Source organism: Diadema antillarum, unplaced genomic scaffold (genome assembly GCF_040938485.1).
Source record: "Diadema antillarum isolate AM-2024a unplaced genomic scaffold, OU_Dant_1.0 scf00000085, whole genome shotgun sequence".
Classification (NCBI taxonomy): domain Eukaryota; kingdom Metazoa; phylum Echinodermata; class Echinoidea; order Diadematoida; family Diadematidae; genus Diadema; species Diadema antillarum.
The window spans coordinates 44,549-63,228 of record NW_027270974.1 but is presented as its reverse complement, the minus strand read 5'-3'; the positions used below and the strand labels follow the sequence as shown (position 1 = coordinate 63,228).

General features: G+C 38.2%; 1 protein-coding gene across 1 annotated transcript; it reads right to left on the bottom strand.

Moving 5' to 3' along the window:
* Positions 1-437: 437 nt before the first annotated feature.
* Positions 438-10,447, bottom strand: LOC139717903 (LIM/homeobox protein Awh-like). The gene is made up of 5 exons (XM_071629390.1): positions 10,355-10,447; positions 6,354-6,538; positions 4,923-5,149; positions 1,979-2,335; positions 438-520 (listed from the first exon to the last, which is right to left on the bottom strand). Exons 1-5 carry the CDS (start codon positions 10,445-10,447, stop codon positions 438-440), a joined length of 945 nt encoding a protein of 314 aa, XP_071485491.1.
* Positions 10,448-18,680: the final 8,233 nt, after the last annotated feature.

Genomic DNA, 18,680 nt, shown 5'->3' with positions numbered 1-18,680 from the left:
AATTGCCAATCAGCGATCCAAAGCTTTGTAATCGTCTAACTCCGGACACGACTTCCGTTCGTTGTCATGACAACGAGGTGTATAGGAAGCCATATGCGATAGCGAATTGTGGTCCTTTATGTCTCTCATACGATGGCCTTTTCTTGTTGTTGAAAAAAAAAGTTTCCAATTTCGCTGAAAAGCCCAAACAAACTCAAAAGAGAAGAAAGATGTTGTGATTATGAAGATTCTACGATATCCTTTGATCGTGTTGATCAACAATGATAACAGATCTAAAACCATGGGAGTGTTCTTGAATTTCCACTATCAGGCAATAAGTTGACTGACAGAGAAAACTTACATCAATAAAAGACTTCTGAAGAGTTGGGCAAGGAGACCAACAGAGCGATGTATTAATTTGATTGATGTGAATCTTGAGCTTACGACACTGATGACTGTCATGACTTGGTTGAAGATATCGCTAGCTTGTCGCACAGACAGTATATCATTCCACACTTGCCACAAGAATCCATCAATTCAACTACAAAAACAAAACAAAAACAACAACAATAAGATCGAAAAGTAAACAAACCAATAACATCAAAGTAAATTAAGAGTTATCTTCATCAAATGATTATCAGACAAGTCATTTCTTATGTGTAGTGTTTCTTATTCTCTGAATAAAACAAAGTTATCATTGGGACTTTGTTCACAATGCAATTCCATGCAATCAAATGATACCTATTACTCGTGTTTTTTGGCATTTACTAAACCGTGTATTCAAATGTTGTTATTTAACCCAACAACCATTTACTGCACAATGAACCCCGCATGTGTGTATTTTTTTTTTCTCATTGTGACTATATTATTGGTGATTCCGGCACTAACAATGTTATGGCATACTGTTCAGGTTGCGGAAAATCATAACATAAAACGAAGTAAAATCATAAGATATCTGTTCATCATGAAAATCAAAATGTTCTATAGTTCTGAAATTATTCCGATTGTTTTATGTTTGTCGTTTTTGATAAACGATAAACTCACATACACAAGAAAAACGATTTAGATGAACTAGTATTTGCAGAACGAAATTTGAAGAAATCATTGAAAAATCAACAAAAGACAAATCGAAAGAAGTTAAACAGCAACGGACTGAAAGTTGAAAGAGAGAGAATGAGAGAAAGAGACGGACTGACAGACTGACTGACAGACAGACAGACAGTGAGACTGAGAGAAAGACATCAACCTTTATAAACAAGAAGCAAACAATATGAAAGACAACATGTCGCCGCACAAACATACAGACGTAAACGGGAAATTCCGGCCCTGCTAAACGTTAGTCTGGTAAGGGAGAGTGACATCGTATAAGCACATACAACCGTGACAATTTGATCAAAACTGCATAACAATTAAAGAAGTATTGTCGAGTTTCACTCATTTTCACAAAACGCTTCTCGAACAGTCAATGTGATTGTCCAAAATAGATGATGTCATCCCCTCACAAGGTGCGATATCCTTTGTAGACAAAATCTTGAATTTACTCCTATTTTGTTTAAATGCATTTATGCCCAAATCCTAATATATTTGAATGATCCAATGTGTATTCTGAATTTATTCAGATCACACATTCAGATATCATGATATACAATCTAATAGCCACAAAAAAAGAAGAAATGAATTTTGTGAATCTTGTGTACATGGGAAATTGTGCTGTTATGACATCAGGATATATATGGTCACTCATTTACATATACTGTTCGAGAGCGCTTGTCATGCTTGTAAAAAAAATAGCGAAACATCACAAGTTTATGATATATCTTCCCTAAAATCTAATTTCTAACTGATTTTGATTTGGAAGTTGGGGGTATAAGATTTTACTTTGTATTTTACAGACTTTTGACTTGGCTGGAATTCTCCTTTTAGTTTAAACTTAAAACTTTTAACTTTAAGTCCACGTTTGAGAGCATCACATGAGTTATAATCATGGAAGAAAACTCACCAAACTTAGGAGTGAGCGGTGACAGCTTTCTCCCGGTGCCCGCGTAGCTCTCCTTCGCGCTTAATCCTGCGTGACTCCCGCCGCTACTCGAGCCGCATCTCCCGGCGTCGGAGCCGAGGGGCGAGCCGATGTGTTTCTTTTGTCGTGCCCGCGAGTTCTGGAACCACACCTGCGTCACGCGTTTGCTGAGACCCGTAATCTGCGCGATTCGCTCCAAGTCCTGCCCGTCGGGGTTGCTGTCCACGTTAAAGTTCGCCTGCAGGACTTCGAGTTGTTCCTCCGTGAAAGTGGTCCGTATTCGTTTCGTCTTCTGTTGGGGTCTGTCGCTGCCATTTCCTTCACCACCGTACTCAGATCCTGGACCAGATTACCAAGGATTGTACGATAGCAATAAACATTCAAATGCCGAGTAATATGAGATTTATACTTTTACTTAAAAATTCATTCCTACAGTTTCTAAAGGTACAACATGAATAAAATGCATACAACCACGCAGAAACATGGTGAGAAATGTTAAATAATGATTACGAAAAATCAAATTTCATAAAATTAAATTTCATAACGAATCTAGTGTTCATTCTTATATAAATTAGAATAACAAATATCGGAAAACAAAGCAAAACAAAGGAGAGGCTCTATACATTGGACCCACCTTTTATCATCTTGAAATGATGGTGTAGTTTTTGTTGGGATTGGAATTCAGGTTTGTAAGTACAACTCTGAATTCTCCATCTTAACCAAAACTATACCATCACTTTAGGATAACCTACAACTTGTTATTATGTCTACATACGGTGATATACCAGAATGAATATTTCAATCTGCTTTATTTTGTTTTTGAATACAAATCATTTCTGGAGAGAGAGATTGTTTTCAAACAGCTTCCCTTTGCGTCATCTTACCTGATCTAAAATACCAACCCCGTCATAATATACCAAGTCCGGTGGGGTTGAAACAACGCTAATCACCAGTCATCAGAAGTCGTACAAATTCCCTTGATTATCTTCGCTTACGAAAGTTACTGGATGCAACTAAATTTTACCGAGTACAGAATAGTAAATGACGTTATGATTTTTTTTTTTTTTTTTTTTTTTTTGGGGGGGGGGTTCTTCATGTGCGTAATTTGTTATGAAATTTTGTGCACGTTCTGTTTATGCGACACTTGCACACGCGAAATCCTAGTACTGGCGTTGACAAGTATGGTTGACGAGAAATATTTTTCGTTTTTCATGACGTCTCAACATTAAAAGAGTGCACAACAGTTAGTTCTCTGGAGAAACTACTCCATCTCCTCCTTGAGACAACTTTCGAAAAGTCTAAAACCAAACAAGAAGAAGGCATCCCGTTTGCTCGATAAAAATTATTTGTCTTCATTTTCTTTTCTTTTTCTTCTACTCAAGGCACGTACTCGGCGTCTCTTTTTCGGTAAAATAAGAAAATTCAGTCAATACTTTTTCGTTCTTCTTCATCTTCTTCGTCTTCTTCTTGATCGTCCAATAATTTTCCACTTTAAAATCAATTTCATGAACACATGCACTGTTTAACTGCATGTATCACATGGAGTAATCAAACATAACTGAAAATTGTGTTTTGTTTTTGTTTGTTGTGAAATTTTCATTTATTTATTTATTTATTTTTGTAATTGTTGGAGTAAGCAGTGAAGGAACTCTTCGGATGTTGCTTGAGTCATTCCTGGGCAAGCTATTGCGAGACTAACGACTTTAAGTCCCCTCTAAGGAACCAGGCAATGAGCATGGGAGTGTCTTGCCTACAAGGGTGCATCCGGACTCGAACCAGTGCTCTAAGTTTGAGAGACCACTGTCATATCCATTGAGCTATCACCTCCTCAGTCCTTATTGTGCTCTGGATGGCTACCATGACAGTTGGCTTGTTTTTACAAAACTCAGCTCTCATTTAGTCACAGTGTATTATTTCCGATTAATTTCCAAGGAGGATATACATTTACAGCAAGCTGACGTCTTTAAATCACCCTTCTCAGAAGAGATTTGCTGACTTGCGTCAATACGAGACCCCGGTGGGCGGTTCGTTAAACTTCTTAATTGGCGCGACGTCTAGTGCGTCTCTAACGAACTCGCATTCAGACTTAATTGAGGTCGCGTGCAAACTCTCACGTACGGCCTCCCCAAGAGTATTCTGTTTAATTACGCGCACGGCTCCGCCGCCCCGAGGCGCATTAAAACACCTGTAGTTGGACCACAAGTTATTCAAGCAGTGGATCCGATGGTGGTCATTCTCTTCAATAGACAGACCTCCCAATCTGAAGAGGATGTGATTAGTGTTGATGGTCATTACCATCTGCGTCAAACTACCATCATTGTGCAAAAGAAGGAACTTCTATCTTTTTTCTACTGCTTAATTTCTTGGCTGCTTAAATATTGTGCCAAGTCATCTTGCAGATAGAAATGAGGATAATCAATGCATTGAATGAGGGAATGAATTTGTTTGTTAGTTTGTTTGTTTGTTTGTTTGTTTTATTTTATTTTATATCAATGCCTTAAACAACCCCTTTAAGCCTCAGGGTTGTTTTTCAGTGAGTCCGTGTATTGGTTTACAGCATAAAACAGTGCAATGTGATGCAGTACAAAATGAATAAATGAGTCTTTGCAAATAATTTGGTTTCCTTTCGAATAAGATGTACTCAATAAAAGTTTTTACTCCATTATGTTCAGAAAACGGATCTTTACCGTCGGAAAGTGTCATCAAATGTCGATATTGCATAGTTTTGTTGTTGTTTTTTCAGCACGTTTCTCAGTCGTTCTGCTTGAAAGTGAAATAAAAATTAAATTGAATTGAATTGAATTGAAATGAAATGAATATTTCTCTTTGTGAATTGATGATAATCGTCATTAGTAAATCAATATCACCAGCATCTTGAGATAAAGAGCATGTCATAGGCTGAACTTAAGAGTGTGCGGAATCTTACCACTTCCGTCCCCGTTGCTACGGCACGCTGCCTCCATAAGCTCGAGGTAGTGGGACTTGCAGAGCACTTTGTTCTCGATCATGGCGAACTCTTCCCCCGTCGACAGCTGACGCTTGCAATTGTCGCAGGCGAAGCAGGCGAGGTGGTAGACGTTTTCCCGCGCTCTCCGAACCCAGTCGCTGGCGTCGATGCTCCGTAAGCACCGCGCGCATTTTGTACCAAACTCCCTGGTGGTGAAAACCAAAAGACACCAAAATATTACTTACAAAAAATGAAAAATGCGTTCTGAAGGGATATTTCTCTTAAATACAATAACGAGAATTCCGCGTGTTTGTTGCAAGCGCTTCAAAATCACACTTGAAAAACAATACGCCCTCGTTCAAAATCTGGTGGTGTCGCCATGCACCCCTTTTTCAGAAACTTGTAAAAGTCCCCATTTTGCCAGTTCAACTTTATCTTTGGTCAATGTCCAAATAATTATCACTGTTTTATGAATCCACACGCTGCTACTTTGACAAATCACATCTCTCATTGTTCGAAAAGCGTATATAATTGACTCAGCGGCTTCGACCTTAGTCGAGAATGATGTACAATGTCTTTAGAAGGATTTGCTTGATATTATTTGAAACAGTCTGACTTTTAACAACTATCAACTCCAACGTAAAATCTCATCGTTGTTCAAAACTATAATTATAAAAATGTTTATTAAACCATTATGTTTTCTTGTTTTTTCCGTGTTCATTGCTCATTCCCTAGCAACATTTTTACAGAGTGGTTGCCAGGGAGACCAAATCTGCCTTCTGGAAAATGTCATGGAGGTATCCAGTTGCGGTCCGGTGTGAGCAAGTACTGAATGGAAATGTTTCTCCAATCGTTAAAAATTTATGTACACATTGTTTTGTCCAGAAATGATAATAACTTCTAACTTTGCTCATCTGGTTATTATCATATCATGATAATGACAACAATCGTTTGCCATAATCTCTGGCGCTGCATGTAAGTTGTCATGGTTTTTGCAGGAAACGTGTAACACGTATAAGGAATAGTGGCTCTTATCGGTATTTTCTCTGCAGCATTACGACACTATTAATAGTACATCTGTAGTAGGCGTTCCACCTATTTCAGAGCACTTTAGTTAAACAAAAGAAAGAATGGAAAAGAGGATCTCAACAAGCAACATCATGAGAAGCAGAATTCCATAAAATGCTATTCTTGTTTCATCCACAGTGGTGAATTCAGAGCAGCTATGGACAATTGTCATCCACCATCCAACTCTAAGTTATTTGTTGTTGTTGAGATTATAATTCTCTGTTCCTCCTCCGTTCGTTTGAATTCTGATACACAATCACTTAAATAGATGACGTAACAAATATAGTTTAGATAACCGTCAGTCGCTTTTAGTTTAGGGAGACAGATCCCATCAGAACTGACCTCGAGTAGCACCGTCTGCAGAAGACGTGTTGGTCCTTGAAGTAACAACTCTGGTGTGAACTCAGACTCTCCTCACATTCTAGACACCTCAGGCAAGTCACGTGCCAACTTAGGCCACGCCCTATTCGCAGGAGGTATTTGTCAACGATTGGTTTCTCACATCCTGCACAACTTTCACCTTCATTCTAAAAAACAAAGAAAGAAAAAAACAACAACAACAAAAGTAAAAAGAAACTGCAATGAGGACGTAACAGTGAATTTCAAATGGATTTGTTTGAAGATTAATGTCTCAAGCCACTAATGCCGACCTGTTAGATTAATTTTTTGACTGTCATTTCCACTGGCAGCGTGTAAGCCGTGAGGTGTAGTAAATTAGGGTACTATAGATGACTGACCAATATTGAACTCTATCTGCAAGTATTTAGCAATCATTTTATTTATGGTTGGTATCATTTCAGTTCTCTCGTCCGATCCCTTGTCCGATATTCTGATATTCCAATGCCAGTGGTATTCAAAACACCACGTGTGTATTAAAATGGGACCTGCATATCAAGCACGATTGCGGTTAGGTACAATAATAGCACTTCTCTTTATTCTATTGGTACTTCTGTATCAAAGCGTCACTAATCCCTCTGCCAAGTGTTTTTTTTAATGCTAAGAAAGAGCTTTCACTTGTAAAGTCTGTGCTATTCTTTTGTATCTTTGTCTGAGGAAGATAAAAATACATATGAAATAATTTGAAATGAAAAAGTGGAAATGTATTTTCTGGACACGACTAATCCATTGATTGAGATTAAATGTCGTAGAGGATTGAAAAATAAGATGAAACAGTGTAGGGTAATTAGGATCAGGACGAAATAATGTCGTTAACGGCAAGAGTAAAGTGTGCGTCTTGCGATATGAGACAGTGTCCTTTTGCCTGTATTTATCTGTCTCTCTCTTTCTTTTATATACTCTCTCAAAAGGACTTTGGAGTTCAGAAGGAGCAGTAGAACACGTGATTAATCAATAGACCTGTACCGTTTCCTTTTGAACTAGAGAAATCCTGTTTTCCACGCTACCTCCCCCACAACTCGAGCATAACATGTTTATAAATATACCGGAGGTGCTTGCGTATAGAAAGGTGCTCACTGTACTGATCAGTCCGTATACCCTCCTTCTTTACGTGTGAAATGACATGGGAGTAATTGAAGGCTGCTCGTCTAAACACGTTATCAAACCATGTTGTATATACAGCGTAAAATGTCAGTCATATGAAATGTACGTGTGTGCATGGGTGTGTGGGGGTGTGTGTGTTCAGAGAAATACAGATACAGATATAGAATAGATAGAGAGAGAGACAAAGAGGGAGATGTGATATACAAAAGTTGCGTCCTATCCCCAACCAATTATTGCTATGATCAGTTAGTAAAAAGAAAGGAAAGACTGCGATTGACCATCAAAACAAATAGAATCTTGGAAAATCAGATGTATTGATGAAGTAATTGATATCAAGTTCGCTGTATTAGATAAATATGTAATCATTTTAAAAAGCCCCAAAGTTTACCTATTGACAGAAGGTGACCTCAGCCGCAAATGGGCAATGAGCCGCCAGTCGAAACTGACTGAGGGAAATCAGCTGTTTTGGTTGTTGGAAAACAAGTTTAACCATTTTCACCTGTTATAATGGCTCCTTTTTGTTTGTGCAAAGAATGTGTATATTGTCTACAACTTTATCTCCGTTAAAAAGAAAAGAAAAAAACATGTACATTCGGGGATATTCTGACTTTTTTTTCTGTTAATCGTGGTTTGTTTTATTTTGTTTTGCGTCTATCACATGTATCAAAGAGAGATATACTGCATGCTACGAATGACGGAAAGAAATTTCAACATTTGGATGATAGTTTAACCGAAAACAATGGTGATGGTCATTAAAGACAACAAGATGATTAAGAGTGTTGTCACAACAATACTTATGATTATCATACGAAGTAATTGTAAAAACAAAACAAAACAAGGCCTTGTGTTCGCAGTGTAACAATGTCGATGAGATGTCGACTACTCAATTTCCATCTCCTGCTAAAAATGTCGACATCCTTAACATTACTATCATAGGTAGTAGTCCAAAAAGTAGTACGAATACCAGGATAATAAAATATCCTAAATTCACTTTATCTTCTGCCCTACACTGTGATAACGGTATAAATATATCACTTAAATCGTTGGTATCGTTATTATATTTTTACTATCATTATTACTATCAGCATTTTAACAACTGTTCATCAATCTTGATTAATTGTAAGTAGTTGTCATTATGAATTATCTGATATTTGCAGTCTTATAGGATTAGCAGTTGGTATTCGAAGACATAACCATCTTGCGTGAAGGTGCGTCGTTTCGACTAACCAGTATTCTACAGCCATCTGGTTAAAGTATAATTCAAGTTTATAAGAATTAATATTTCCTTGTTTTCTCGCCATAATGACCATAGTCTTTCAAATCATATTTTGGGATTCTCACTTTGTGCAGTGATCTTTGTGTTATCACAAATATCACAGTCATATCGATTAGAAACAGGTGTACTACATGAAATAGAGAAGAACATTTTCTTTGAATATGGCTACATAGTGTATGTTTACCATGTTTTAGCATATTCATCTAAAAATTAAATAAATGGCGAAAGAGAGAGAGAGAGAGAGGGGGGGGGGGGAATTACAGTTTTATTTCCGAGCACTAAAACCTTCTTCAGTACTTTTACTATCGTCAGTATTATTTTGTGTGTGTGTGTGTGTGTGTGTGTGTGGTACTGCTTGAACACAGAAGATCAGAGTTATCACTTCTTTTTCCTCAGCAAGGATTATTTTGGTGTGAAGTCGGCATCCGGAAGATTCAAAGAGAATAACACCAAGGAAGGGATTGTCTGGGGTTATGATCATATGATCACCATAGATCGAGATAAACCCGCCAGAAACAATGTGTCCAACCATATTATTTATGCAATTCTCTTGAAAATGATGAAAAAGAGATGATGATAAGAAAAAAAGTAGTATTACAAACGTAATGAATATTGTGCTGTGTTTGAATATATTAAACACAAATATGTTTTGATGGGTATGAGTACCTAACTTGTTGGACAATTTTAATCAATTTCATTTTCGAGAACCATATGAATTTTCTTTCTCGTTCGCAAGTTGCAAGAGAAATCTGCAGGTTTGGGGAAAAATGAAAACCCCTTTAACACTTAATTGTACAGGGTTAATCTCAGTGGAAATCATGCTTTTTTTCTTGAATTATTCCCTATTATGATAATCATTGTTGTCAATAGCCACCGTTATATGTGAGTCAGTTTCTGATTTCATAGCCTAAAAGTTGGTACTGTTTGTAGCTTTCTTTGTTTTTCCATTTATTTTATCATTGCACCTATTTTTGAAGATTGGTGGTTCAGTTTAATGCTGATATCGGGTTCGGAACTATTGCTAGTATTGCTATTACACTGTAGGCCTACTTCTTTGAAACTACTACTACTGCTGCTACTGCTGATACTACTACACATACTACTACTAGTACGACTACATTGCGAATGATGATAATATCATTACTAATTTCAAAGCAAATCCTGATACAGAAATGAGTCAAAATTTGGCTTGACTTCGGTGACAGTATAAATATCATATCGGCGGAAAAGAAAGTGACACCAGTTTTATTACTGCTTCAAAATTTCGATGATAACGTTAAATTGTTCTTCACTGAAAATAACTTGATGTGGCTGTGCCCGTTTAACAGGTCTATAACATTACGCAAATTCAGACTCCGGCATGTCAAACTGAAGGTCCCAATTAAATTAAGACACTTACAATGTATAAACGTAGGAATTAATCATCTGTAAATAAAGAATAATTATCTACAGAACAGATATCCACCAGTTGACATCTATGCCCTTGATAAACTCATTCTTTGAAAGTAAAATCCAAAATATAGAAATTTGGCAATCATTTTGCCGAGACGGTGAAAACACGACTCACCTCCGTCTTGGACGCGGGTTTGGACTCCAACTGGCTCATGGTCTCGTGGATTCGCCCGGCCGCGCCCGCAGAGGCGTCTGTCTCAAACCCCATAAAGACGGGCCGACGGCTCCAAGCCCACACACTATGTTACCTACACTTGTAGTGTCCTTCTTTTCTCCTCTTCTTTATTTCTTTTTCTTTTCGACAGGAATCCAATAACAAGACAAGAAAAGGCCGGTTTTCGTTTAATAAAGTCACAGTCAACCTTGGTCGGGCGTCTATTACGTGTGAAAAGTTTCAACCAGAATTGGGCTACGTTCCATGCTGCTGATTTCGTTGTTTTTTGCACAGCCGGTTTCGACAAGCCACAAAAGAATAAAAGATGAATAGACCAATGATCTAAAAAAAAGCTATAACATGATCGTCAGTTGTAGCAAAGCTACTGAAATCACTGTCCCACGGAGCGTTGCAGCTTTCATCTCAAAATACCTAAAAACCAAAATGTCGAAGAGGAATAGGAAAAGCAGAACAAGATCATTTGAAGTTGCAGCATTAACTGAGTTATTAACTCGTCATGTGTGGTAGACATCCAAAGCTGTGTGAAGAGATAGTCAATTCTAAATCAGCTATCAGTGCATGGGACTGCATACAGTGAGGGATGGTTTGCTATCTCGTTTCCCTGCGCAGTTTCGCACTCGAAATGGATTTATCGATGCCGGGAGAGTTGTTATGTAATCCGGACCAGAGTGGCGTCACTGGACATACTGACCGCTGGAGGAAAAAAGAAAAAGCACGTCCGGCTGACCGACGAACACCACATCAGGGGCTGATATTGACTGGTCACCTCTCTTACCGAGTGACCAATGGCTTTGCACTCTGAGCGCCATCGTGTGGCGACAGAAATCTCACGCGAGGAAAGGAAGAGGCTGGGGGGGGGGGAGGGGGACATTGCTTGACAAAATCATTCCCTCTTCTTGATTGATTGAATATGTTCAACCATTTCATCGACTTCCACAATACGCAGTTTCATAACAGTCAATATCGAAGAGACACGCGCAGCTACGTTTGCTTATTACAACTATTATGCTTCTGTGTATTATTGTTATTTTTTCATAACAATGAAAAAAGACCTAAGCATTTCTGATTGTCATTATTGACTGGATAGTTGAAAACAAAGGGAAAGAAAGTCATAAGTTTTTGTTAATGTATGTCAAACTCACATCACAATGATTTACCTCTATTTCATATTCATTAAAGCAATAATGTTAAAATTAATCTGAAGTATGCATTTCCGTAATAATATTGATTATTGTGTGATGCTTGAATTGCCAAAAAAAAAAGAAAAAATGTGTAAAGAGAAGGAAACCAAAATTCACATGAACTAATATTATTGATGTTACCATTTTCACAGATTATTGCCTTGTTTCATATCAGATGAAACCGATTAAGATTTTGATCTTTTTTTTATCTATGACGTAAGCTTGCACAGATCGTGATAAATAATCTTTGCTCACGTTGCTGGAATTTAGTAGTACATTGTACACCATTCATATCCTCAAGTTATCTAACAACACAATGTTGTCTGAGAACAGCTGAAAGATGTACTTATTTTTATTCATACTGTAATGTATTCACCAATATTCAAAACGCTAACATCACGAGTTGATTGAATAATTTATTGATTAATTCGTATTCTCTGGTTATTTCATGTATTCATCTGTGTATCTACTTTGGGGTTTTTTTCTGTCTGTCTGTCATGCACTGTCCATGGTCTATATTGTTATTACGTTTAGAAAGGACTTGTAATAGAAATGGATGAACTTCCCGGAACGGAAAGTTCATCCCAATCCCATTTCAAACCCTTAGTGGTGAACTTAACAATAGGAATTGAGGTGACATTTACACGAAAGCATGCCCCCATAACTTTACACGCGTTATGGAGACTTCGGTGCCCCCCCCCCCCCCCACCCCCCTACATTCCTTAACAGATAATGACAAAAGATCTCCTCAAACTCTTTCTCGGTAGCGGACAAGCCATTGTCTCGCCTTCTCCTCGGTCAAGTTCGGTGACAGTGGAGACCGAGGGATGCTGGAAGGGAGCATCCCTGGATTATTAGGTGCGCTAAGTACCATTGTCCGCCCGATGTTGAGGGCGGAGTTGCATTGTCCGCATCTGTCGAGCTGTGACCACGCCACCTGCTCACCATCCGTGATTGACGGCGGGTGGTCTAGTGGAGCAGCTCAGCGTTGACGGCTAATAAAGTAATCGTGTGGTACTAAGCCAAGATTAGTGGACTTTTGTTTTGCTTTTTGTGGGGAGGTGGACGAGATGGTAACTTTAAGGGATCATAGTTTTGGTTGACATGCCCAACTTCAGGTCTCCATTTGTGTGTGTGCGTGTGTGTGTGTGTGTGTGTGTGTGTGTGTGTGTGTGTATGTGTGTGTGTGTGTGTGTGTGTGTGTGTGTGTGTGTGTGTGTGTGTGAGGTAATGAGAAACCTCTTATCATGAAGTATAAAAGAGCATACAATGTTCTAAGAGGAAACCAAAGTTTATTTTGATGAACATTGGTTTTCAAGTAGCTTATGGCTTAGATATCCAAATCACATATAGCAATCCAAATAAAAGGTAAGACCAACCTTTTATTAAGATCGCTTTGTTTTACTTTTTTTTATATATATAACTCAGTCATTTCAAAATTGATTTTATCAAATGCACATCTAATTTCTTTTAATATTGTACATAAATTATGCTCTTTAATATTTCATAAGTGGTTTTACAATTACCTTGCAAAAAGTTAAAAGCTGAATATTCATCTCAAACAAAACCATACCATATCATTTACGAATGGCGGGTGTACTTCTCAACTCAATGAATAAGGTGAATGACCATCGACACTGGATTCAGGCATGAACGTGTGTTTGTATATTCCTGTAATGAAAGGGTCTGATTTCTGTCCATGTTTGTGGCTGTTAAATAGCTAGATATACGTCTAAGCTTGTAAGCGCGTGTTCAGGCAAAATCCAGTATCCTGTAACTGATTTTTAGCTGCCGAGTGAGTTGCAGTGTTTTGCGTATTTCTTTCGGGTGTTTTTTCCAAGTCGTGGAAGTCGGCTTTCTATCTATGGGGTAAGAAAGCAATACTGTTGCCTTCTAGATGCGGAAATGAAGCCATAGAAATAACTGTTTCCATCTTCGATTTTAGAGTGGATTATAATCCCCCTACAGCCACGGTCACACTGACATCAAGAAAATGGAAGAGGAAACCTAGATCAATAATAGTTCGTTACGGTCGGGTCTGCTTTTGTTTTTATTCACTCTGTGTAAGAGTAAGTCTCCATTTGGAGGTATGTAAAATGTATGTATGTATGTATATAATGTATGCGTGTATGTGTATGTTCGTATGTTTGCGTGTATGTCGTGTGTCATGTAAGTATGTGGGTATGTGTATGTGTGTGGATATGGTGCGTGTACATGTGCATTGTGTGTATGTGTGCAGGTAGATGTGTGGATGTACAGATGTGTGTGAGTGTGCTTATTTGTGTGGTTATGCTTCTTGTGATCAATGAAGACAGGTTTTGCGGAAGTTCGCCGTCGATCGGAAAGACCACCTTGGCCGCACAAAGCTCCTGAACAATAAAGGTATTGAGTGCATCGTGGCGAGCATCGTGGCTAGATCTGCGATGCTAATGCTACGACAGGCCTAATCTATGTAAAGCCAAAAAAAAATATGGTTTCTTACGCATCTAAAAGACAGTTGTTCTCATTAAAACGTTGTCTAGCTCGGGAGGAGGCTCGTCATAGCGTCGTAGATCTAAAGCTGCCTATTAGAAGATACTTATAGGGAAGTCAACACTTGAAATCGATCCTTTCTACTAACTAATGAACACAAAAGTCAATCTTTTTTTTTTTTTGCTCTAGGGTAAATTGAATGATAGGGCCTATGTCTCTCTTCTTCAGTCATTCTTTTAGGCAGAAAACCTATGCCACTCTATTTTGCCCAGCATCGTGTACGTGTATGTGTAAGTGGACGGTGTACATACATGTATGTGTGATTGGATAATTACGTAAGTCTTCCAGCTCGAAATATTGTTCGAATATACTGCTCCTATAATTGCATTTGTTAACACGCACTTACAACATATATCTCTTTCTCTATCCATCTCTATCTATCTATCTATCTATCTATCTATCTATCCATCTATTTATCTGTCTATCTGTCTATTTATCTATCTATCTATAATCTATCTTTTCACTTATATCTATTTTATGTACACATGCATACTTTTACCCGAAAATCTTTCGTTCGTATATCAGTCATTCACCTTTGCGTTGAACCTCCTATGATAGTATCTAAAATATTTAAATCTTGTGTCAATAGTACGCTCTAAGATAAATAAATAAATATATATATATATATATATATATATATATATATATATATATATATAATTATATATATCAGCAGAAGCTTGTTCGTGTAGACGAGGCAGAGGAATCATGCGGTATAAGGAATTTATCTATCCTTTCATAAGAAACCCTTTTCCTTTTTGGTGTGTTATTTGAAGGAGGCGAAATACTTTTTGAAGTCGAATCGTCAGTTGTAGTAATTTTGATTCAATTGTTCTCATATATCACTTGACGCACTCTTTCGCCCTGACAAGATAGCCTTCCCTCTCTCTCTCTCTTTTGCTCAAAATGTTAATGCACTATTCACGATTTCAGTTTTTTAGCAAACCTCTCAGTATCAGTCACCTTATACTAGAACGTTATGGGATGCCAAAAGTAACGACGCACGTTTTGACGAATGAGGTCAGTGACCTCTCGCATGACAGAAGACGCTGTCGACAAAAGAAAAATCTATAAATCTACAATGGTGGGAGGGAGAGGCGAGAAGACGAGCTTTACTTCGATCTGGGGACGGACCCTTTTCATTCATGTAGTAAGGTAACGTCTGTAACTGTTCTTGACTGACAAGTCACGCACGGATGATCTGGGTTCCTACGGGCTGCAACACGGTTTCCTGTAACGCCTCCTATGCCCTTGGGTTTGGCATCAGGCTTTCGAGCCCATCATAAGCCCCGAGTAAGCTTCGCCACAAACTGCCCCCCTGTCTTCTTACTATTAAGTTCTTATACTTAGTTCCACATTGCAGTGAATTCGCGGAGCGTGTTGATAATGGGTGGGGAGTGACAAAAGAATTGTACGGAGAGGTTGGCTATTTGGGAGGGCATCAAAGCAAAGAAAGGCAACTCTGAGTCATTGTCTGTGATCAGTCAATCAATAGGTATTAGGAAGGACTTCAACAAAGGTATCTTTTCCTTGTCTAGGGCTGTCACAGCTTCGTGTGTCAAGTCTTTAAACTGACATTGACTTTCTGCTTTCAGCTTGTAAAGGGGATGGCTAGTAACTGATCAGTGGGAATCAGTGGGAATGCTGCGGAGGATGATTGTTCCAATCCTTGTGGGATTCATTTAAGAGTACATTATATAATATCTATTGTTGTGTGAAAATTATTTGCTTCAGAATGGTCTCTTTTTCAAGTAATGTGCAGTTTAATGTTTTCAAGTTAGCGTGCCTGGTCAGTGACGGGGCATTAATCTGCACATTACTTGAATATGAGACCGTTCTGAAACAAATAATTATCACACAACAATAGATAGGCCTATATAATGTACTCTTAAATGAATCCCACACGGATTGGAACAATCATCCCTCAGCATTCCCACTGATTCCCATTAATCAGTTACTAGCCATCCCCTTTAAGAGTCAGCCTTACATAGTGGTTCCAGTACCTAAGAAAAATACTATAACATTTGTTGTTCATTTTCCATCTGTGAAGATGGCTGGATAGCCCATATTCAGCTACACTAAGCTGGTCTTCCATGGGGTCCAGCTGGATGTGGGGTGGGACCACTTCACCGGGTTAGAAACCCTGCTCTTTTCGATGAATGAATGAAGCGGGATCTTTTACGTGCATGAGCTGTGACTCTCTCATACACGGGACCTCCATTTTATGTCCTATCCGAGGGACAGAGTGTTTTGCCTCTTGCTAGAGGGGACGGTATGTTTACACACAACATTGCTCAGTCCAGACTCGGGTTCGAACCCGGGCCGCGTGATCGTGAGGCAGACGCGCTACCGACTGAGCCAACTCACCGCCCTTAATAAAAATCATGCAAATGATAGCCGCAGGTGGTCGCTTTTTCCTTTAAGAATTAACACTTTGTTAAAAACGTACGGATATTTTCAACAAAACCAAAGCATATTTTCTATTCTTGACTAATTTGCATGATTTTTATTTTGAATCTTTAAAACTAAAATTACCGCCCTCCTTATTGTCACTCATGCAGTTCCTGAAAACGTCTGAATTATTATTGTTATTCTGAAAAAAGCTTATTATTATATCTAAAACGGAATCGATGTTGATTATTACGTTGATTATCATTGGCTATTCGGAGATCCCAGGAAAAGAGTAGGGGAGAGCGGGGTGAGTTGGGACGCGGGTCAAGTGGGACACGTTCTCTGAATTAAAAACTATTCAACCAATCAGCGATTGGCTTATATCTACAATAAGCCCCCAACAACCATACATCACACTAAGAAAGCCATGCAGTTCGGCAAATTCTAAGTATGTATAAAATGCTATTGAAAATTTTCCCCAAAATATGATATTTTTTTGAAATCAGGTTAATTAACCTGTTGTCTTTGTATTCATGATTTCAAGGGCACAATTGAAGCTGGTGGTGAGCCTTATTGATATGCAACTAATATAACTTGTTTTTGACAAATGCCTGCATGGTTACTGAGCAGTCGTACATATTTATGTATATGCCACGTGAGGGACAATTGGGACAACGTGTCCCATTTGTCCCTCATAATAGCATTACATGTAAAAAAAAAGTTGAGATTTTCAAACATGTCGTTCAAACTTGTTTTGTTAAAACAGAGATAATTTGAAAGCATGTTTGACTGTTTTCATTACCAATGTTTCATTACGCCTTCCAACTTTGACATTTCCGACATTTCTATAGGATGTCACACTTTACCAACACCGTCCCATTTCTCCCTTGCCGTTGTCCCACTTTACCCACGGGTGGGTCAACTTCTCCCCCAAAATAAGGTTTTTTCTTTTCATTAACTGCAGAAAATTGAGAACAGTGCCACCCCCAGTTTATAGCTCTTTATGTAACCTACCATATGAACCTTCATGCAAGCCCAAAAGGAAATGTAATCATCTCTTCTATAAAAAGATATAAGAAGAAAATTGGCGAACTTGAAATAATGTCCCACTTCTCCCCGCTCTCCCCTACTGCTCAGAAAACAATCTATTTAATTTGGCTTTTAAAGATATATTCAAGGTTTGGTCATTTATTTTTTTTAAATCTCCTGTGACTCATCACCACCAACAACAACAACTGCGACGACGACAACAACTACTACCACTACTGTTACTTCTACTACTACTGCTGCTACTACTACTACTACCACCACCACCACCATCACCACCACTACTACTACTACTACCACCACCACTACTACTACTACTACTACTACTACTACTAGGCCTACTACTACTACTGCTACTACTACTACTACTACTACCATTACTACTACCACTACTACTACTACTACTTCTGTTACTACTACTTTTTGTACTCCGTATAGGCCTACTAACAACAGCAAATCACCTTATTATTTTGTAGATCACACGAAATTGACACTGCATGTTGCAGTGGCTTCTACAATAAACATGCTGACGCAAGATGGCGCTATATGTCATCACAAAACCGGTCTGTTGAAGTTCCGGACTATGCAAACAACCCTGCATCCATCCACGCATAGTCGCTCTTGTGACTACTTTATCTATTAGTGTCTGTCAACACTTTTTATCGATTTTGTAGGTGTAGCGAGCAGGTAAACATAAACTGATTAACAGATACGAATGCAGAGGTAGAGAGATAGATGGATAATGTAAATGGTTATGTTAGCTGGAAGGCAACTATAGATACGCAGATTCATTCACTTACTTGTTCGTTCATTCATTCATTCATTCATTCATTCATTCATTCATTCATTCATTCATTCATTCATTCATTTATGCATGCATTCATTCATTCATTCATTCATTCATTCATTCATTCATTCATTCATTCATTCATTATTCATTCATTCATTCATTCATTCATTTATTATTCATCCATTCATTAATTCATTCATTCATTTATTCGCTCATTCATTCACTCATTAAACAATATACATTTATGATATCAAAAACAAAGAGATGATATTAGAGGTCGTACATTCCACGTAACATAATACATGTGCACACATCTTGCTTCATT

Coding starts and splice junctions, on each gene's coding strand:
- LOC139717903 (XM_071629390.1), bottom strand. CDS start 10,447: ATGGGGTTTGAGACAGACGCCTCTGCGGGCGCGGCCGGGCGAATCCAC. Junction 5,150..6,353: donor TGCAGACGGTGCTACTCGAG/GTCAGTTCTGAT, acceptor TTTCACCACCAG/GGAGTTTGGTACAAAATGCG. Junction 521..1,978: donor ACCGCTCACTCCTAAGTTTG/GTGAGTTTTCTT, acceptor TTGTTTTTGTAG/TTGAATTGATGGATTCTTGT.